At 34.7% G+C, this 23,412-nt stretch overlaps 3 protein-coding genes across 3 annotated transcripts; 2 read left to right on the forward strand and 1 right to left on the reverse strand.

Moving 5' to 3' along the window:
* Positions 1–120: 120 nt before the first annotated feature.
* LOC137402220 (hepatic sodium/bile acid cotransporter-like) lies at positions 121–16,753 on the reverse strand. Its single transcript, XM_068088719.1, has 10 exons — positions 16,623–16,753; positions 15,562–15,728; positions 11,892–12,027; positions 11,396–11,547; positions 11,080–11,199; positions 9,255–9,426; positions 8,331–8,518; positions 6,434–6,610; positions 4,386–4,568; positions 121–1,204 (listed from the first exon to the last, which is right to left on the reverse strand). The coding sequence occupies exons 1-10, from the start codon at positions 16,693–16,695 to the stop codon at positions 1,037–1,039; spliced, it is 1,536 nt and encodes a 511-aa protein (XP_067944820.1). The 5' UTR covers positions 16,696–16,753; the 3' UTR covers positions 121–1,036.
* Positions 16,754–21,030: 4,277 nt separating this feature from the next.
* On the forward strand, positions 21,031–21,945 carry LOC137402804 (microtubule-associated tumor suppressor 1 homolog). Its single transcript, XM_068089311.1, has one exon. The coding sequence runs from the start codon at positions 21,031–21,033 to the stop codon at positions 21,943–21,945; it is 915 nt and encodes a 304-aa protein (XP_067945412.1).
* A 57-nt stretch (positions 21,946–22,002) lies between these two features.
* LOC137402805 (uncharacterized) lies at positions 22,003–23,412 on the forward strand. The gene has a single exon (XM_068089312.1). It carries the CDS (start codon positions 22,003–22,005, stop codon positions 23,410–23,412), a length of 1,410 nt encoding a protein of 469 aa, XP_067945413.1.

Genomic DNA, 23,412 nt, shown 5'->3' on the forward strand with positions numbered 1-23,412 from the left:
AGTAGCATTTGAGGTTTTACAAACCTATTTTTGTTTAATGTATTATTTATTTACATTGTTTGTTTTAATTAACTGCGCACTTGTGTTAGTCTGCCAATTTACTAGCCTTGGTGCCCAACGTTCTGAAAATGACTGACTGGTTAAGGATAAGTGAGATGTATTGAGATTAAAATTCATTAAAAATAAACCTTGAAAAAAATGACAATTATTCCAACATATAATTGATGAAGACGCAATGAGGCAAAGTTATTTTAGCATAAAAAGTTGATTAACCAATTTTTTCTATTTCAACAGAAGGTTTGCAAATACGAAATTTAGATTAATGTATTTTTGTTAAACTAAATGTCTTTAGCAGATTTTAAAAGAAAAAGTACAAAAGCTATTTGCACACTGTTGAACAGCTAGTAAACTAATATACCTAATACTCTATTTTGAGATAATTGAAAAAGATTTCAAGTTTTAAAAATGATTGTTATAAAAATTAGTTTAAACTGGTAAGGAACTAATCAATTCTTTTGAAAAAACCTAAAGTTTGTTGAAATAATTTTAGAAATTTTGCAAAAGTAAGTTATAAAAGAGAAAAAAATCTTCTGTGTGGTTTTTTAACCGAAATTTAGTCAAATTAGAAGTCGAAATAGAAAATGAGCTGTTCAACTTTTGGTAGACTAAATTACAATGTAAGTTGATATACCAAAAATTCATGAGCAAAATCTACTTCAAGCTATATGCAACGATGGCGGACATTTGACGTAGTTCTTTTTGATTTTGTACAAAACATGTTTCAGGTAATCAAAGTCAGGGCACATTGCGCATTGCGCCATTAAAGTAGTGAAAAAACAGGGAATTTTTAAAATGAAATGATAAATTGATAAAAATAAAATGAAATGATACTATTGACAAATACCTGCAATGTGTTATGACAATTGCAAATTTTAGATAAGGGAGTAGTTGCTGTTTTGTTTTTCACAACCTACTAATTTCAATTTTAAAAGCTTGCTAAATTAAAATAGACAAATACAAAAAACGTTGTTTGAGATCAAACTGTCAATAGCTTCAGCTCTACCCATGGCTCGCTGCCACTGCTTGCTGAAGAACTTTCAGTTTTGTGGTTCTCTGGATCCAACGGTAACTTGCTTTCTTCTAAGTTGATCTCCTCGAATGGAGTATTATTACTGTGCTTCTGTTTCTCTCTTCTTGCTTTTCTCTACAATAATTTAGTATTAGTTGAAAGCTTTGAAAGCGAAGAAAGGAAAACAAATAAACTATGAGTAATAAAATGACCAAAGTTACAGCATAAACAATTATAAAATAGAAATTAGCGAGCAAATTTTGACAAATAAGCAAAGTCTGAGGACAGCTGCGTACAAAACTAGGTGTCATAAAAAAACTAAAAATACCTTTGCTGAAATATTTTGCAACCTGTGTGACTGTTTTCATACACGCCTAGAATTTTTATCGTCTGAAAAAACATTCATAGGCAGCAATGAACATTTTTATTTTCTGCATCATCAGGACTAGCCGGATGCCCGGATTTGGCCAAGTAATAAAAAACTTTTTGAATAGAAAACTTATTTTGATTGGTTAAGATTTTAACCTATTGATTTTGAGTAACTTAAGCTAGTCTAAGTCTTTACTATAATAAGAGCTGTTAGCATAACTTCAGCCAGTGCTAGGGAAAACATTTTTTCCTGATATCTCAACCAATCATGCATTTTAAGCGTGCTAGCTGAGGCTTGAAGAGTGAGTGTTTTAATCATTCGGAATAACAGATTAGCAGGTATAATAAGTTTCTGCAAGTTTATTGCATTGTATAGCAGTGCGGTTGCTTGGCCTAGTGGTTTGGCACGCTTGCCTACAGACCCGAAGGTTTTGAGTTTAAATCTAGAGTAAAGCACACCTTCCAATTCCTAAACTTTATTGCTATAACCGGATACACGAACAACAAGCAAACAATTGAACAAAGATGGAGTTATACATATTCACTGAAAACAGGTCACTGAAAAAATTTGATGTCAAAACTCCATCTGATTTTGAGAACCAGTTTTTCAATTACTTACCTGTGGCCTATTTGTTTAAAAATGAGAGAAGTCCTAGGCATCGCCAAGCTCGCTGCTAGTATTCAATAATATATAATTATAAAAAATCATAAGAGAAACAATTTATAACTTAATTCATGCTTCCAGTGCGTATTTGCTATATTCTAACCTGGTTTTTTATTTTGCATTTTAGTTCTCAGCAGTAAAATGATTTTAACGTCAACATATAGTAGCATTTTTTTCCTGACTACCAAGATAAAACAACTCTTACAACTCTTCTTGGGTACGATTGACTGGACGGTTGATTTTCCTTTTTTTTCACGACTGTATCAAGCGTACTCATGAATTACTAAAAACGCAAGCTTATGAGTTTGTCTCAAAGGAACAGCCAATTAGAAATAATAATAGTGCTACGTGAAAGAACATTTACTGACTTTGTCTACAATTTTTATAGACAAAATTGACACTTTGTTCTACATATTCATTGGTTACGGAAATCTGTGAAATCAATACTGGTTCAGCAAAAATTTTATTTCGAACTATCGTATGCGTACTGTTATGGGCAGTAACGCATTTATTTTCTGTTCAGATTTTTGGGTATGTTTGCTAAAAGCTCAATTTAGATGAGATGAGATGGTATTACATATTGAAGCTGTACAAGAATGTAATATAGGCTGAACTTATTCCAAAGCATTTTATATGTGGTTTAATTGACAGTTAAAACTGTAAATGTACACCGCTTTTTACTACGTTTTAGTAGACAAGCCTCCAGAGGTACTTCATATGGTGCCATGTCATTTTTTTAAAAACAAATCATAAACTATCAGTAAATGTTCATAAACTCAATTAAATCGGAAAAAAGTATTTATTTTCAAAGAGATTATGAAAAACAGTGATTCCTTCAAAAAAGGCTTATGTTCGGCTTGGTTATCTTTTAAGAGTCATTAAACATATGATCTAGACTTTACGGCTCGTGAAGCCGCTGCGTCATCCACTGGCTGTAACTGGAATCAAACCAGCAAGGGCTGGTCAGCAAGCTAGAACTATGCTAAATTATGCGCAGTACTTTGATAACACAACCGTGACTTGTGTGATTTATGATCGACTTTTGTAAAAGCTTTTTAGAATTGCTAATCATCCTTAAGTTTTCTTGGTCTACCTATTAACTTGTTTTTAACTTCAGTCAAAAGGAATGTCTAGTTATTTTTATTCGAAGCGAAAGCTTTGGGTGGCATCAGCAGTAGAAGCTTAGTTAACAACTATTTTTCTTGCAATAATAGGTGAGATGAAAGGGCAAGGACCCTCCTAGGTTGCTGGTCAAAGGAATGTAAGGTTAGAAGGATTCGGTTTTCAGCTAAGCTCTGTGTTAATCAAATTGATGTCCTTAGGACTAATGCAACAAGACATTATGTGTGGTTAATCTGAAAAAAATTATTATTAATTAACCGATATAGAATAATATATATATAATTGTATATTATAATATACTTATTATATAAAATTAATTCCTAATTATGATTATTATTATATATAATAATTATAACAAAAATAATAATATCTATAATATATCTAATATATGCAATATGCCATAGAAATTATTAGCATATAGGCTATTAGCAAATTTCTATTTCTTAACAACATAAACACATGTCATTTTAACTATTATGGCTATTAGCCTCCAGTGCTGGCTTTTAGGAGTTTGAAACGCTGGGCTAAAGTGAGTTACATGTATTTGTTTCAATTTCTTGCTTCCTGAACCAAAGACCAGATGTAAATAAAGAGTGGTCTACTCAGAGCATTTCTGGGTTCAATATCTCACTTTGTTACTTTTATATTATAATAGATATGGCCAACTGCGTCATAGGAGAGCATTCCATAGTGGAGTATTAAATCTCTCACAGATAAATAAGGTTGCGTCATAAATTATGATGCGTCTCACCAACAGATATTTTTAAAGCCCATTGACTATATCAGTACAAAAAATCTTGCATTTTTACAGATGATAGTGCAGGAATGCAACTTGTTATTGCTTGAAAGCCATCCTTTTTCTAATCTTATTTCCATTTTTTTGCAAATATCTTAAATTTAGTAGAAATTAAAATTTTTGGTGCAACAAAATTTTGCTTTGTCCCATAATAAATTGGTTTTTGCAGTTGAGCGTTTACTTTTTTAAACTAAGCAATAAAAAAATGCATTTTATTCATTTGCATTTGCATTTTCATTATTTTTCATCTTTGCATATTTCCTATATTTGTAGAATTGCTTCTGTGAAGATGTAGATGTAAACAATTTTTAAAAAACTTAGACTCACAAAATATTGCTAGAAAGTATTGAAGAGACCAAACTAACCTTTGCAAAAATCTTTTGCCTGAGAATGTATATGGGAAGGATGAGAAAGAAGGGCCATCCAGCTACAAGCGTTGAGGCTATAGGTAGAATAAGGGCCAAATCATTGTCGGGTTGCCCGGAGACTGACATCACCACAAGAATACATACTGCTGCACTCTGCATTCCTGTCTCAATAGAGATCGTCTGAAAGCAGTTTAAATATTGCATTTAATAAAAGTTTATGAACAAAAAAAACTACTTGTAACAAATAGGAGCTCCAGTTGGGATAAGAGAAGTCCTAAAACTTCAAATTAATCATGGTGCAAATATAAATCTACTGGCTATTTAATACAAGTGAACTCCTGCTAGTTTTGAAACGTCTACAACTAAATATTTTAATAGCTAATATTAGCATAAGCAAGTATGCAGATACGCATGTATGTATGCATTTACATACATATATTCATACGTATGTGTGTGTGTATATGTGCATGTGTATATGAGAAGACTTATTCAAATGTATATGTTTATGTATATGTTTATGTATATGTATATGCGATTGTATAAGTGATTGTTTATGTATATGTATACGCTTAAGTATATGCCTATATGTTTATGTACATATATGCATAAACATTAGCATAAGTGTATGCTTGTGTGTATGAATATGTGTATGTATACGCATACATATAGGGACAAGATAAATTTAAAGCCCTGGACTACATTTCTAGGAAATTCAACATCGAATAAAAGATATACGGAGAGCTAAATACAGTGGTCCTTCACAAATTCGCAGGTTGTTTTTTCCGGCTTCAGCACTTCACAAGATAAAAATATTTGTTTTCAAATAAAATAAATAGAAATAACAAATAAAAAAGATAAGTGTATAAAATACATAAATATTTCCTATACTCTGATCTAGTAAAATCCCTTCATGTATCATTGTGCTAGCGGCTCTCGCAACTTGCTATTTTCCTGTGACGTTTTTCTGTTAAATTATGTAATGTGTGAAAGTGCAATGCGCCTGTGACGCTCTTTATTATGATTTTTTTGAGGACTATGATTCTCAAAATTGTTTGCTAAACAACAGGGAAAGAGGAAAGTGCTTGCTATTTATAAAAAAGTGACTCAAAAGATTGTTTTTATCTAACAGATTTTCCCTTATTGCTGGATGAGTTGGCTCTGATAGTCAATTAAATCTAATAGTCTAAAATTCCTGTATAAGTATCAATGTCTGCAGAATGCTAGAGCTTGCAAGTAAGTGCTTTGCTTCTGACAGGCATCTAACTTGATTAGATTAAATTGGAGCTAGGAAATCCTTAAAAACTAAATACTACAGAACTCAACATGGCTATTCATACGCAAAATTCCACATGAATAGTTTAATAGTTTTTTTATATAACTCTAAAAACCAATAAACATAGCGGTCAATTGTTGTCATTTTTTGTGAAAATACAAAAAATACTAATGATTTAGAGCATTTATAAATCAAAATGCGTAGAACATTGATTTCTGAGCGTGAAAGATGTTTATTGACCTAGTTTAGCTGTGGAAAGGAAAATGAAATGACTCGCCACAAATAATTTACTGAGTGTTAATTCAGCAATAACGTCGTGAAACCAGGGTGCACCAATGCCGAAATGTTACGCTGGGCTAAAAACTAGATCATGTCTCCCTAAGGCGCTATAGTAGATTGGGGTTTGTGCGAAGCCTTAGGTCAAGGCATATGCTCACGTGTGAAGCAACAAAAAATTAAGAGCCATGCACACTAATAAGTGCGATGTCGTTAATTTCAAAGGCCAATTTTACAGTGTGAAAAGTGTGCATTGCACAGGTGTTCTGATTCTAAACACCGACCCTGAATCAGAACGCCATTAGAGCTAAATGATTGTTTTCATAATGACACTGTGTCGCCATTGTAGTCGTCTCTGGAAACTTTCTAATAATGGAAAATTACTAGAATTAATAATGAAAACTTTTTAAAGAAAATCTTTTTTGCATTTATTGAGCATTACTGTGGTAATTGAAAATTTAACACATTTAAAACAATAAAGGAGCAATATTATTACCTTAATCAGTGTCCAATCGAATCGGAAGACCCAGGCCAGAAAAGCTCCAATAATGTAACCTCCATATGGCAAACAGCAAGCAGAAACCACCAGCTCAAAATCCCACCCAAAGAAAATGTAGAACTTGACATATATGGCTAGAGTGACGAACGTGATCAGCGCAAAAATGAACAGAGCCTGAAACAAGACAAATTGTGCATATACATAGGGTTGATTGGGTAATACGAGTGAAGTCAGCAGTAAAGTTGCATATTGGCTTATAATGCTTTACAAAAGCCAGCTGAAACTTTGGCAAACTCTCACTTCAAAGGAAGTTCTTTGTAGGCATGTACAAAGATTTCACTGATTGACAAATGGAAAATAGAGTGCACTTATGAAAGTTATAGCTACCAAAGCAAGAGAAGCCGCCTTAAACAAATACTGACACAGCTTACTAATCCAGTTTTAAGTCATGGATTGAAAACAGATCAACCTTTTTTAAAGATAAGTTTGCAAAAACCTTTTAGCAGATATTATTAAAGAGTATCAGTATTTTTTTAGTTTTTGTGATCATTTTTTATGTTTGAGGTAATTGGACTGGCAAGAGGTTTAAGGAGTTAAATTGACACAACTTGATTGTGGATAAAATAGTCAGGTTCAAGCAAAAGTGTGCTTGTGATATCGATGATTAAAAAATTCCTAGCAGATTAAAGACGAGTAGCGCTGCAACTTTAACGCAATATCCGATACCAACTATCGCAACTAATCATCTAATTTTGGTGTGTACTTTTTCCGATTGTTTAACCGCTACCAAGTTTTTTCAATTTTAATTTTGAAACATTTTGGCAGTCATATTATCTAAAAAATCAACAACAGTCACAAATGATAGAAAAATGCCAATACTTTCTGATGAGATCTACTGAAGTTTTTATCACAGCTTTTTGATGCAATGACCACCAGTGTCAGATGCATTACAGCTACGAAAGTTTCACAAATTGTAGATCAATTGACTTCTGGGGATTACGTACTGCATAATAGTTTTAAAAACAGTGATTAGTTCATTTTTAACAATAATAATGTCATAAGCTATAGCAATAGTGACCTTGTGTTTTATAGGTTATAACGGCCTATATGAGCCATTGTCAAAATTAGGTTTTGCAAAATAATTATTGATGTTTCAGTAAAACATTAACTCAAGTAATGAAAGATTTAAGAAAGGTTTGTCAGTTCTAGATTGATTCAGGTGCAAAAGGGTAGATAATATTTAAGATGAGTAAAGCCTGGTTCTCCCTCAACCATAAGGAGTAACTGTGGTGCAACCGGCAGTTGTTCAGAACAAGCAGGGGCTCAACAACTTTGCTGATGGCGGCAGCCAGCAAGGCTCAGCAAGTTGACCTTTTCTATGGTTCTCAGCGTAGGTTGCAGGATTTTGCCCTAGAGACTCATGCATCGACGCTCGCGCACCCAAAATGCATTGTGCGTACAATTTCCACAAGGAGTTTGACACAAAAACTGCAATACACTGACATTTCCCCAAGGATAAAGAAACTAATACGGCCTTGAACCGTAAACATATGTTTCATCTTAACTTCACGTGTAAAAGATGTCGTTGTCTATAAGCAAAAAATTCTTTCAGTGCGTGATCACTGCCAGTACTGTAGGCACTGAGAACATACAGCCTTCGTGGGTACTGCCGATTACCGCACACCGTTGGCTGTTTACAGTAAGGTGAGACGCCTGGCTTATGGTTTTTAAAAGATGAAGCACTTCGTGCCTTGAGGTACATTGTTAACAGCTATGGCCAGAGATCTCCGTAGAAGTTTTTTATGATTTACAAGTTATGATAACCAAACAAATACGTTATAACAAACATTTTTAGCCTTAGTCTATACAAAGAAGTTTTGTGGCATGTACTTACATTTAACCATTTTTTAATTATCAAAGCCACTCGAGGGAGTTTGTACTTCATGAGCGCTCCAATCGCTAATGGAATCACGATGAAAGCCAAGCTCTGCAGAATGTTTAAGAAAGGAATTTTTATTTTATCTACGCCTTCATCAGCTGGAATGGTGCTTCCAAGTGTGTATAGCCACATCGGTAGAGTTCCTGAAGCAAAGTAAATTATTGTTATGTAATAGTATCATCAAAAATGTTTCAGTCAACAATGAAACATTGAGCTTTGTTAGTTCCGCTTCAAGCACTGTTTTTTTAAAGTAAATCTGCGATGAAACATGAAACAGAAACTTGTAATAAATCTTTTGTGCCAAAACAATGACTCCATAAAGGTTTTGTAATAATCAAATAATGTTAGCTTCCATAAAATTGTTAGGGTACACGATTTCTATGCTAGAGTAGTTGTAGCTGTGGTTGCCTACAATTGGATGAAACCAAATCAACCCTATTGGTCAGTTGTTTGCTAAAAAGTAATTTTTGCATGAAGAAGCAATATTTTGGCTCACACAGAATGCTTGCATTATCACTGGCGGAGTCGGTGGGTCAGCCAAAAGGGTCAGAGAAATCTTTATGATGTGTGTCTGCACAAACTCAACTTATGTCTTGCTCTATTCTAAATTTCTTTAGGAATTTATTATCATGTAAACTAGATATTATAATATTGGAGTCTTAGACACCAGTAGCTGTATTGAACTTTATTATTTTATATCTAAGTTTAAAAATTGAAAAGAACTTTGTTAACAGCGTATTTAAATGATCCTCCTATGAATATTTATGTGCTAAATACTGTTGACTCTCCTTTCAGCACATCTAAATTCCTTTTTTTGAGAGCAACAGAGGTTTGGCTATTAAATTATCTAAACAACTCGGCCCTAGAGAAACAACTCACCAAGAGAAACAATTGTGCTTAGGGTGGTGAGTGTTACACTAAGAGAAAGGTCTCCATTGGACAATTTTGTATAAACATTGCTAGTTCCTCCTCCGGGGGAGCAACCAAGCGTAAAGAAGCCAAGGGCTTTGCCTCCAGTGTATCCCATCAGCCAGATTATTCCATATGCTATCTGAAAATTACGCGAAATTTAATTATTTCGCCACCAAGAGCACCATAGTGCCGCTTTAGTAGGCTTTGTATAAAAGATTTATGATTAGTGAGTAGTTACCTAATTAATCTATAATATGTGTACTTATAAAAAAATTAAACAAACAATAAAGGATGTCTTGAGCCAATAAAAACATGTTTACAACTCATCCTGAGCGTGGTTTCACTCTGCAAAAACTATATTTTTCATCGCATTTTCTTCTTAATAAATGACTAATCTTGTCAGATGCATTACAGATCTAGAATTTTTACTGATTTTAAATCTATGCTCGCTCGGTGATTTTTATGGAGAAATAGTACGACTGAAAGGGATTAGTTTATTTGTAACAGTAATAATACTAATGCTGTAAGCTGTAAGCTGTAATAATACTGATAAATTGTTCCACTCAGGTATGCTGCCAATCGTAACGGAAACAGCCAAAAAAGAGATAAGCTCTTTTTGTAACAACTTTCTAGCTTAATTTTTGGCATCAGATGATGTGAAATTCTAAGTTGATTACTTTGGCAATGAAATATATTTTTTATAGATCATGGTACTCAAAGGCTATGAAAATTTATAAGCTCTGTCGATGAATATTAGGCTTTACTGCATATATAATTTTGTCTCGATAAAGAAATTAATCTGGTAGCGAAAAAAGTTGGCAAATTTTGTAAAAACTAGTGTGATGTTATAAGTTTTACTGCAAAGATCAACTGCACAATCAGACAAGATGTAATTTTGAGGACAAGATAGAGAAAACATCCTTAGATGAGCTATATAGCAACTGAGGAAGCGGAATGCATGATTAGACTCTTAACTATAACAATTAACTATAACAATTAACTATAACAATTAACTATAAAAATTAACTATAACAATTTACTATAACAATTAACTGTAACAATTTACTATAACAATTAACTATACCAATTAGCTATAACAATTAGCTATAAAAACTAACTATAACAATTAGCCATAACAATTAGCTATACAAATTAACTGTAACTATTAATTATAACAATAAACTATAACAATTAACTATAGTACATATGCCAGAGTACTATACTATAGTAGTTCTATTTAAACTAGCTGAATGTTCGACGTTGCGCTGGTAATAAAAAGGTTCTGCACTGATAATTAATATTTATTTACCAAATATTAAATTAAATTAAAGTGTATGTTTATTTATGTGTATGCTACAAGTTTAATTAAGTTAATACTACTGTATATACATAATTAATACTATTGTATATACATATACTTGCAGCATTTTGTGAGAATTTGGGCATGCCTTTGTTTTATAGCAAAATCTTTCTTTTACTAAATCAGCTCAAGTGTGAAGTGTAAGTTTTTTAACCAATCGCCATTAAAGATGGGCAGGTGTAATAACTATGTGCACAGTTATTTTATGATAGTGCGAAACAAGGTCATGTGGCTTAGTGGTTAGCCCACCTATCTGAAGAGCTGGAGGTTCCAAGTTAAAATCATGTGCGAAGTGAACTTGCAGTTCTCATAACTTCATCGCTATAGCTGGACATACCAATGACAGAAAGACGACAAACAAACACTGATATTTATAGATAATAGATAATTAAGTTAGTTTGATGCTTTACTGACAATGGTAGCAGAACTTACTAGAGGCATTACAGTAAACTGTGAAAGAGTTGCTACGGCTGGAGCTTTTGGTCTCTTCAAATGCTCTTTGATTGTGTCAAAGTCGAGGTTGTTTCCAGCTGCCAACATTACCACGGTAACCTACAAAGAATGAAGCAGTAATTTCATCATTGAAGTCTGACGGTCACACCCTCAAGTTGAATCATTTCTTTGAAAATAACACAGACAAACCAACCTATCATCTTTTGCCAAAAGTGTCAAGCAGACAAAGTTGTCAAAATAATTTATACATAAAATGTCTGGAGTGGTTGAATTATCAATACCGCTCAGCACTCACCAACACCATGACAGAGACACTATAGACCTTGTCAATCAGTTTGGGCTTCCTGATGGACCTGAACAGTATTTCTGCTATGTAGATATTCTGGCTGTCGTTATTGATGTTGGCATAAAATCTAGCATTGCTATAGCCAATATAGACCGCCATACCTGTAGAGATAACATTTTAAGTATAAATAGATTTTCTAAAGATTATTTGTAATTTGTGCCTCTTTTCTGTCGGCCTCTCTAGAATGTTTTGAGAGTTTTTCATCAAAACATTGATGTTGGCCAGCTCAAACCTCATGTTCGTTTTGTGAAAGATTGTATAAATGGTTTATAATGGTAATATGTACAACAATTTTTAGCAAAGATTTACATAATAGAAAGTTTTTTACAAGTCAAGTTAAGCTTTGATTTTTATTTATTAAATTCAACATAATCAGCTAAAATTATTGTCCTTGTTTTTTTTGTGTTCAATGTACTGCATGTATCTTGAATATGACTCAACTTACTGTAAAATGACAAGTTATAGCAAGTTGTTGCTTCATGAAGAGCTATATATTGGTTCTCAGCGGATGAATAATGAAATGCTTCAGCTGTATGATTTGGATTTGTCTTCTCTTGGCATGGGTTGATGATGACTTCCTCCTAAGATACAAAACATACTTTGCCTTTTCAGCTTTTATATAGGTTTTTGCTCTCATGGCACTATTTATGTAAGTACAACTGATATAACTTGGCTGATGCATGCTAATAAAAGCAGCCAGTTTCGAAAAGTAACTAGTAACAATCACCTGTTAAGTGGGGTCACCATTGATGCAATATTTAGAAATGTTTCTACTACACAGTTTAATTCACAAATTAATATTCTTATGACCATAGAATAATTGCGAAGTTTTCATGGTGGTTTTTATTAGTCCTGAAAAAATATTAGTTTCTTGCAATCTTTTAGTTTGAAATTAGTGCATCTTTACTTTGCGGAGTAATATTTCAAACTGGAATGTTTGACAGCATACTTCTATTTTTTGTGTGCAAAAAGTATTTCTTTTCTTTATAATTTTTACCTCTAAGCTCATTCTCACAAAATTCTTTACGGCTTCTTTTTTCCGTAGGTTGCCTGACGATGCTCTCAGAAAATTACTGCTTAAATATTTAATAATACCATCTCAACGTATAATCTAAACTCTATTTGTTTTCTGAGTGCATCATTCATTGCAAGCGCATCAACAACAGGGCTTGAAATATTAGCTGTGTCTAGAAGTGGACACCAATACCTCTAGTAATCCCTAACTGTAAACACATGTGTGAACTTTTCAACAGCATTTCTAATAACGGCCCCAGCCTTTACTCTTAGAATGTAACTTAATACTAAATGCTGGCACCCCTCGAATAAAGCAGTTCAGTCACTAACTGCTCCTTTGGTATACAACTCTCACACTAGTGCATACAAATGCATCAGCGAGCACTAAAATGGATCTCACTGGTCTGCTACAAGTAACTCTCTCCTGCCATAACCTAATTGTGCGGATGATGTGGATTTGGTACTCTACGCACGGTTATGGTACTGCGCGCACGTTGAGCTACCTCTGAATTAACAAGAGCCTTTTAGTAAAAAAGATAAGGAATTCTACTCTAGAGGTCGTAGCATTGTACTTCTGTTTTACTTAGAAGCACTGCTTTCCAAATACAAATGACTGAAGTGTAGAAAACGTTTAAAATGGAATAGCTTGGGCGCACTTTCTTGTGCATCACTTGCAAGTGCCATTTTTATTTTTCTCAAACATAAAACTTTCAAACATGAAACTTTCAATAAAAAATTGCAAGTAACAAAACTTGTTTGACTTGCGGATTTTTACTGTTTCCATCTTGCCGATGATACAGACTTGTGGATTACCAGTGCAATGCAAACAATTGATAATTGACTTCTCTTTTCACCACTGCTAATGCGAAGCTACCCTAACCAACTAAAAATTGTTGCATGTCTGTTTCAGTTTCCCAAAGCAACCCAACTTGCATCCCAACAACGAAATAGTTTTTCTTTGCAGTGAAAAGGTTATATCGCTGCAAATATGGTAGAATAAACAGGCCAGCATTAAAGCTCAGTTACCTAAATAAGAAAAAGTGAAATTTCAACCGAATCTGTCCAAGTTTCAAATTTTGTCCTAGTTTGCAGACACCATCAACGTAAGATTATACAATAGGAAACACAAAAAGCCACAAAGATATATAAATTGTTCTACAGCGCATTCAGATTCAGTGCATATACGTGTAGATACATGAATGTATGAAATGTAAGCTTTTCATTTACTATGATTGGGTGCGTGAGGCTGCAGTATAATCTAGTCTGGTAGGTAACATTAACGGCTGATGAGCGTATTTGGGGCTAAGCATCATTGAAAGCCATAGCCTGAGATTACCAAGTTTTATACCGCCATACTTAAACTTTCTTAGTATAGTAGGCTAGTAAGTCTATGCAGTGTAGATTCATAGCAATAGATTTATTATTAACTTTAAGCGAGTGTCATCAACAGAATGATCACAATCTTTATTGTAATAAGAGCTTCGTCTGCCTTTCCGATGCCCGCTAACAGCGTTGGGACAAGAAATTTACCTCACAAGAATCAAACTGAGATGTCCACATTCCCAGCCAAGCATGCTACCGTTTGGGCTACTCAAACACCTTCCATGTACTCAACCACCCTCTACCTTTCCATGTCTAAGAATAATTGTGCACATAATTATTACCCTGGCGATCTCTCATAATGCACGGGACTGCCAGCATACTAATGTTAATAAAATTCCACTAAAGTGACATAAAAAGGACAGCCCTAAGTTTATGGATACAATTGGATAGAAACGAATGAATATTGTGCACGCGATGCCTTGATAAATATTGTTCAATGTCTTATAATTCGTCCTTGTCGAAGGTAGCCTTAAAGAATGCAAAAGTTCCGTTGAGTGTAACCCTCTAGCTAGGTGCACACATTTTTCAACACAATCTGCTCAGTCACCCGGATCTGTATGAAATGACATTTTGTAGAAGAAACCTATAAAACCCGGATCTAGCATTTTCTTTTATTTTCAACCACTAAGCCGACCAAGTTTCAAATAACCCTTTATTTTAGTCACTTTTTTGCATTTTTGCGTGACTAGGTATTCTTGACGCTGATCTTCAAGGGCCAAATGAATATGACATGAACATTCTTGCATCACACATGAGTGCATCTCATACCTAATTCATTTTAAGTGATTATTATGATGATGCAGCTGCAACTATTGGAAACAAATGGATTAATCTAAAGACAACTTCTTGCTCTAGAAAATCACTAAATTCTTGAACACTTTATGTGGCTATATTTCGAAGTTGTCCTGTCAACGATTAATTGTTGATTATGTGAACCGTGAACCGTGAACCGTGAACCGTGAACCAAAGGCATGGGCAAGGTAAAGTGGGTATTTTAGAGAAAAACTTGCAGCTGTCAAACTTTCTTGATAGTTTGTTAAGCATCCAGGACAGCCTGTACAGTGTGCACTACTTATCCAGGACAGCCTGTACAGTGTGCACTACTTATCCAGGACAGCCTGTACAGTGTGCACTACTTAAACCATAACTGTCTCGAACAACTTTTATCGAACAACTTTTATCGTATTTACTAGGTAAATCAGACACGCTGATTCCAATTCTGATTCTGATTCCGTGTGCACTACTTAAGTATAGATGATTGGCTGGTGCTGATTGCTTAATTCATATTTTCTTTCATGACTGTTGATCCGGGATTAGTATTACAGTATCACATTGTGTCTGTGACAGCATTATGCAATGAGAACCGTAAGCCACGGGGCAATTCGCTGATGTAAATATGGATGGGTTTGTGATTGTGAGAGCCTTGTTATTACCAACAATCACAGAAGTCTTGTGTGAGTAATACTAAAATACTGTGATATAGTGTAAACCAGCCTTAAATTTCAATCTGTCCTGCGTCACAACTCAATAAACAAAGTAGACACTGACAGGTAACACGTTGTTTTTATTGACAAGTTTTATACAGCAGATTTACTTATCTATTTTAGGTATTTTGTTTGAAAGTACTTCGAATATTATGTTCGTAACATGAAAATTCAAATCGCTTAACACTTTTTTGCAAATCATAGTTGTAGTCGATCTATTCACTATAAACTTACTGAGAACTGGGCTACATCCGTTTTACTACTCTCGATGGATATGGAGAAGTTCTGAAGAGAGCTGCCAGTGTAGAGAAGAACTGAGGATATAGATTCTTCATCTCCGTAATAGATTGTTAGTATTTCAGCATGAGGAGAGGCTATATTGAACGTATCTGTGAAATTTCCTGCCAATTTAAAAAACGAAAAGATATCTTGCTTTTGCATAAACCAATCATTAGTAAACCAGTTTGCACAACATCTAATATTGCCAAAAATAGCTGTATGGGTCTTTATCAGAGCACTTTTTACTACGAAACATGCAGTTTTCAATCAAACAGAGTAGATATGAGGAATAGCAAAAACTACTTACAAAATAGTGTGATATACAAGGGACATCAAAAACTCTTTACAAAATAGTGTGATGTACTTGAATAAAGATTTAAAAAGTTCAAACTTTGCTTTGATTTAATTACCTTCTTTAATTACTCTAAAAATGTAAAAAAAACCTACTCTTTCATCATATTTTCAGAAGTGCTGCAAAAGTGGCAGCACTAGCATTATCACCAGCATTTTAATGGATCTTGGCTGACAAAAGGCAATACTGTAACTGGTTGCAACAGAAATTAAAACAAGGCAAAAAGTTTTTAGTCTATGAAATTTGCATGCTTCTTACTTTATATATGTTTTAGAAGTTTTTAAAATATATGCCACTTTGCAGATGTAAAAATTGTTTTCTTGTTAGGTTTATTAAAGGCTTTATTCTTTCTCAAGAGAGGGATGGAAACAGAAAGCAAAAAATGCCAAGATATTGTAACCTTCTAGTGAATGAAGAAAGACGATGTACACGCTTTGATGTCCACAACACATAATTTGATTGTACCTGTATGATACGTACAAGTTATGCCAAGGATTATCATTTTTATTATCATTAGATTAGAGAGTAACAAAACCTGCCTTCAATGTAAAACTCATTAAGCTTTTATAACTAGGCTTTCTTTATGTTTGTCAAACAATAACTGTTCAAAAATACTCAGACAGCTGGTGAAGTCAAGGAATAGAAAATATTTATCGGTACTTACCATGTTCTGGCATATGTACTGAGCACACCGTAATCCTGATGCACAAAACAACGAAAATACGCAGCACATACATACTCTGTGGTAGAGTCTTCTTTCTTGAATGACTAAAATTTTCACAGGGTACGCAGGAGCACTCCAGCGAAGCATAGCCTTATTGCTTATTACCGGCGTGCCTTTTTAACGTCACACGTTGTGACTGAAATTTTGAACAGTACTGCGCGGCAGTAAACTAACAAAGCAATTCTAATGAAATCGCTCAGCCGAGACCAACAACATTCAGTAACTCTTCAGAGCATATCAGTGTCTGGCTTGGAGTGTCAACAGCAAATGCCGGTAGTTGGCAGACTGGAATCACGATTAGCTGGAAACTTTGTCGAAGTAAACTGGATGTTATGTAACATTTTCTCTTACAATTTTATTCCACATAAAGGATGACAGTTATGGGCCATGTCTGGTGTTGAAAGAAACTTGATAACAACGCAAAGCTACTAGCCACTTTAGATCTTACTGATAAAGCTTGGTAGCCCTAGAATTTACAACAAGATCAGGAAAGTAAATATAAACACATGTGGAAGTTGTCCTATTGACGATTATTTGTCAATTATGTGCACCGTAAACTTAACACAGTGCAGAGGTAACGCTAATGCTTTGGAAGTTTATAACTGTCAAAAACTGCCAATAGTGTGTTGAGCATGGAGGCAGCATGTGTCCTTTGGCAGTGTGTGCGCCACTTCGATTTGGGGATTAGATGTCACAAGTTGTCCGGTCCCTGTTTTTTTAAGACAGTTGCTGCGGTACGAGCCTTCCATCATTTCTGTCACAGTATATTATAATGAAAACGCTGAGCTCGCGGAGCATTTCACTGATGTAAACGTTGACGGGTTTGTGATGCATGTAAATTTTTATCACAGATGATCACCGAAATAGTGTGTGATTACTAATGACACGCATGAATGTAATGTGAACCAGCCTTTTGAGTTACACTAAAGTCTGTCGTCAACATGTGCTGCTTCTAAAAGAAATACTCACTGGTTTCTTTATGCAGAAGTAACTTCACTTTCAGCACTAATGTAATTACAAATTTACAACAACAAAACATTGAAGGCTCTGGTCTGAAATGATCATAAAAAATAAATGTAATTCATTTTAGTTAAGCGTTTGCTACGGGCCTGTTAACTTACCAACTTTTTAAGAAAATTTCAAATTTTTTCAATTCAAAAATGAGACTGAGAATGATAAACAATTAATTTTGTAAAAACATTAGTTTGGCAGCATATATTTACAACAGGTTATAGTGCCACAAATACATGAGCATTGCACCTAAATATATACATGTATACAGACCTACAATGTTTGCACTTGGTACTTTAGAAAATTTTAATCCATCTTAAAAAGGCTGTGTAATGGCTGTTATTGTTTATCTAGAGAAATAACCTCAATTAAATTCCAATGCAGTCAGAATATGCTTGAAGTAAGAAAGGCTCAAAAATTTTTTTTTTTGCAAAATCAAATAAACAAAATTGGCAAAATCAACAGTTATGATTACAAAAGCTTGTAATTGACCACCTCAGTAAATCATTTTGAGGTGTCTCGATTTCCATGACATAATTTTTCTTAAATAGCTTTTTTGCTATAGCAAGCTGGACTTGACTCGCCAGAGTAGAACTCACTCAGTCGGTATAGTTCGCAGCAGCTGAAAACTGAAGACATCTAGTCATTGCTGTATTTATTTTGGAAGACTGAGCTCTGCAATAACAGCTTCTTTCAGCAGATCTGTTCATTGTAGTTTTGAATATTTCAAAGTATTTATAAAGTTTGCATGTACTTCTTCACACAGGAATGTTATATCAGAATACTTATAGTGCTGATGCACTCTATTCTACAAAGCCTGTAGAAATATGATCTCCTTTTTTACTCTAATGTTGACGTCCTGAATATGAGCGTGCACAAAATTTTAGATTTTGCGCAAACTCATAAAAAACGTAGATTTTATTAGAATATACCAGCAATTTTTATCATTTGCAATTTTTGATGAGATTTGAGGTGCTCTGACTGCCAAAATGGTTTAAGATTAAAGTCGGCAAAGTTTGATGGCAGTTAAAACGCACAGATCACATTGAGAGGGAGAATATGATGTCTATAGTGGAGCTGAGACCAACAGAATAGAGATGCGTAATTCTGCACAAAGAAAGCAGTAGTTGATATCACCTATAACAATAATAACAACTATACTATATTATAGCTATACTATAGCAATAATAACAACTATACTATACTATACTATACTGTACTATACTATACTATGGCTATACTATAGCAATAATAGCAACTATACTATATTATAGCTATACTATAGCAATAATAACAACTATACTATACTATAGCTATACTATAGCAATAATAGCAACTATACTATACTATAGCTATACTATAGCAATAATAGCAACTATACTATAGCTATACTATAGCAATAATAGCAACTATACTATACTATAGCTATACTATAGCAATAATAGCAACTATACTATACTATAGCTATACTATAGCAATAATAGCAACTATACTATACTATAGCTATACTATAGCAATAATAACAACTATACTATACTATAGCTATACTATAGCAATAATAACAACTATACTCTATTATAGCTATACTATAGCAATAATAACAACTATACTATATTATAGCTATAATATAGCAATAATAGCAACTATACTATACTATAGCTATACTATAGCAATAATAGCAACTATACTATACTATAGCTATAATATAGCTATACTATAGCAATAATAACAACTATAAGCCTACTATACTATAGCTATACTATAGCAATAATAGCAACTATACTATAGCTATACTATAGCAATAATAGCAACTATACTCTATTGTAGCTATACTATAGCAATAATAGCAACTATACTATACTATAGATGTGAAGTGTAAAGTCAGCTAGTAGTGCCATTTCCTATGCACTCACAAATTACAGTTCGTTGTAATGTCTATAGTTCGCTGCCACCACCGGGCCACGCATGAAACCCATTAACCTTGCCGAAACACATTAAATTATCAGTTATGCCATAATTACACTGCTTATTAAAACATACTCATGCTGCCGCACTGGAAACTGGTTTTTCTAAACGACTTCCACTGGTTTCCCTAATGGTGACATTGTACGTGCTGACTCATATTTGCTTTTACATATATATACGCCAGTTTCAGATTAGCCACGCAGTAGCAGTTTTAGTGCTGTGGGCAGCAAGTAACCCAGCACAAAAAGTTTTATTATCAATAAGTGACAAAATTATAAGTGAGAGACTAGCAGGCCTACGGAGGCAAAGGTCAGTTTTATTATATACCTATATGTATTTTATTTGACTAAATTGAATGCTTTTGTTTTAATGTGACTTTCATGTCAATTATATAATGTTTGTTTTATGTTATTATACTTTACACTGTAGTTTTATTGTGACATGTACTTTTGTAGACTTCACGGTCTATTCTGGCTATCAGTAAAATAAACAGTCATATCTACCAGAATACGATCAGTTCAGTTTAAACCACCGCAAAACCTGCTGTCATCTCGATTCGTGGCAATTTCGCTACAGTGAAGTCTTATCCTATGGTGGAATAAGAAACAATCAGTAAATCAGCACAGAAGCAACAAATCTTCTGGATCATCAGAAAACAGTCAGCTATTCAACGTAAGAGACATATCGTTAGAATTGTTGAACAATCAGTTATTCGTGGAACGAAAGAACCACAGCAGTCGATCAGTATATCAAGAGAATCAGCATACGTAACATTTATCAGTACAGGACATTATCGTCTTAAAGCAGTCAACTCAGCAAAAGGCAGTTACCTATTGCATCAGCAGAAAACCACAGCATCCCATCTCTCCTCAACAGGAACAGATAAGCAATTTACTTCTATTCTTATTTTTCAATCAGTGTTTTTGCAAGCTTTCTTTTCAAACTTGCAATCAACTCCAGTTTTAGTAACTTGGAACAAGCTTGCTATCAGTCTTTGTTTAGACAATTTGGTTTTGATTTATTTAGAATCATATTGTAAACCGTGCTGGCTAATCTGAAAGGCAGTTACATGAAAATTTGTGTTCGTTAATTGTTAAAAGCAGCTAGAGTGTCACCAGCGTTTGTGGTTACGGTGGAAGAAGTTTAGTCAGCCGTTCTATTGTCGCTTGCGCGTGAGATGAATTAATAGGCTATTAATATTGGCACAAACTCATCGCAATCCTTACATATTTTGTGGTTTGTTGCCGCGCGGCATTGTGGGTAATATCGTGCAGATTTGGCAGCAGCAGTAATTAACCAGGTGCAATACTCATCACAGCTATTAGAAACCTTGATTTTACACATACTTGGTGTGCCACCTTGTTGAATAACAATGGCTGATGAAGGAAATCATGCCACAAATTCTTTTGAAAGTTTAACTGAAATAGAAAGTGCAGAGGTACAATCCGTAAGCATAGCAGCTAGTGAACAAAGTACAACACATTTGAGCAGTATAGATGTTGTAAGACAACGAAGCTATAGAAAGCCATCTGAAAAAAGTAAACAGAATAAAGTCAGCCAACTAAAAACAGAAATAATCAGTGTGATTAGCTCAAAGCTAGATTCTTTTGAAAAGAGTTTTTCTAGCATAGACAGAACTGATTATGATGAATTGTATACCTATTTGTCTCACCTTGAGAAAGATGATGGTAGTGAAATACAATTGCTTTGTGAAGAATTTTATACTCTGTGTAATAATAAAACAGATGAACAAGTTGAAAACCTGAGAGCAATTTATCGCAGCGAGCGAGAAGAAAATGTTGCATTATTAAATGCGCTTTTGGATGAGATCGAAGCTAAGGAAGAGGAGGAGAAAGCTTTAATAGAGCAAGAGATGGAGAGACGGCTGGAAATGCTGGAGGAGCAAAGGAAGAGGCAAGCAGAAGCAAGAAGAGCATTTCAAGAACGGTTGAACCCAACACTGAGAAGAGTTACTAGTCAACCACTCAGTGTTGAACTTGACCAATCAGCAGAAGTGGAGATGCCAACAACCATTGATATGCAATCGCCTTCTCGAAGTTTAAATGAGCAGCCAGTTCTCTCTAGGTCAGTTGTGAAGTCGTCGCCAACACAACACGCAAGCAATCGCCTCTCACAGGAATCGACACCAAAGCTCACAAGCACGAGTCAGGAGTACGGTGCTCTAGAACGACTAACAAGCTCCATCACAGAAGCAGTCAAAATTACAAAACGTACTATAGTTGAACCCACAATCTTCTACGGCGACCCGATGAAGTTTAGAGATTAGGAATCCGATTTTGATGAATTTCTCGACGCAGAAGGCATCACAACAAGTGCTAGAAAGATGTGCATACTCAAAAAGTTTATCAGTGGTGATGCCTGCCGATGTGTTGAAGGGTTTTTGCTGGATGACTCACTAAATTCATATACTGAAGCAAGAAAACTCTTACAAGAACAATTTGGGAAAAAGGTGAACATAGCTCGTCATCTGAAGAAAAAACTCAAAGATTGGCCTAAAATAGGTAACAGGGATGGTCAAGCATTGCAACAGTTTGCAGACTTTCTCAGTCATCTACTTAGCGCAAAGCAAACAGTCTCACAGTTGAACAGTTTTGATGAATCTGAAAGCAATGAAGAAATGCTCGAGAAGCTGCCTGATTGGTTAAAGATCAAGTGGAAGTACCAAATACGTAAATATGAAAAAGACCATGATGACTACCCTCCCTTCAGCGTATTCAAGGAGTTCATTAATAAGGAAGCTTCAACAGCTAACATCTTGGGAACCAAAGAAAGTACACACAGTGACAAGTTTTCGGAGCTAAATAGAAGAGCAAATTCGAAGCAGTTGCAAACATTGCAAGCTTCAACATCGAAAGACAGGAAAAGCATGACAACAGAACAATCGACCAAGTATTGCAAGAAGTGTGATCAATACAATCATCACACAGCCCAGTGTAATTTGCTTGTCAAGGCCACATACGAAGAAGCCTTACAGTTCTTTAAAGAAAATCACCTCTGTTTCCATTGTGGAAAGGGTAATCACAAACACAATGAATGCTCTAATCGGTGGAAGTGCAAGGTCTGTAAGCGTGGACATCCAGATTGTCTCCATAAATCACGCAGCGATTGGGAAAGTGAAAAGCCTCAGCAGTACAACAAAACAGAAAAGATGCCTGTAGCTCAGAGCTCGCAAGGAAGCCCTAAAGACTCAACTCAACCATCTAAGCAACATATTGTTGCTCTGGCTAAACAACCCAACCAAATCGGACTACTAAGTATGCTTCTTCCAGTAACGATCTTATCAGGAAATGGGCGTGAAATGACAGTCTATGCGTTACTAGACAATGGATCTGACACAACATATATCACAGAAAACGCTGTAGATCAGATAAAGCTGAAATCTTATGGTGAACCAGAAAAGCTTACAATATGTACTTTGGCAGGAGAAGAAACTAGGTACAGAAAGAAGTATAAGTTCTCTATTAAAGGAACTGGACCAGCAGCAGATAGCTCTAGTTTTTCAATTGTTGCGCTAGAGCAGAAAACTATACCTCACAATGAGAACCAAATACCAACTGAAAAGGTAGCAAAGTCCATTCCTCATTTGAGTCATATTGCCCACCTCATCTCACCAAAGCTGGACCTTGCTGTAGACATGCTGATTGGACGGGACAATTCTCACCTATTAGCACCCCATGAGTCGATAATTGCAGATGCGTCAGAGCCATTTGCTATGAGAACAGTTTTAGGTTAG

The sequence above is a fragment of the Watersipora subatra genome, chromosome 8 (genome assembly GCF_963576615.1).
Source record: "Watersipora subatra chromosome 8, tzWatSuba1.1, whole genome shotgun sequence".
Classification (NCBI taxonomy): domain Eukaryota; kingdom Metazoa; phylum Bryozoa; class Gymnolaemata; order Cheilostomatida; family Watersiporidae; genus Watersipora; species Watersipora subatra.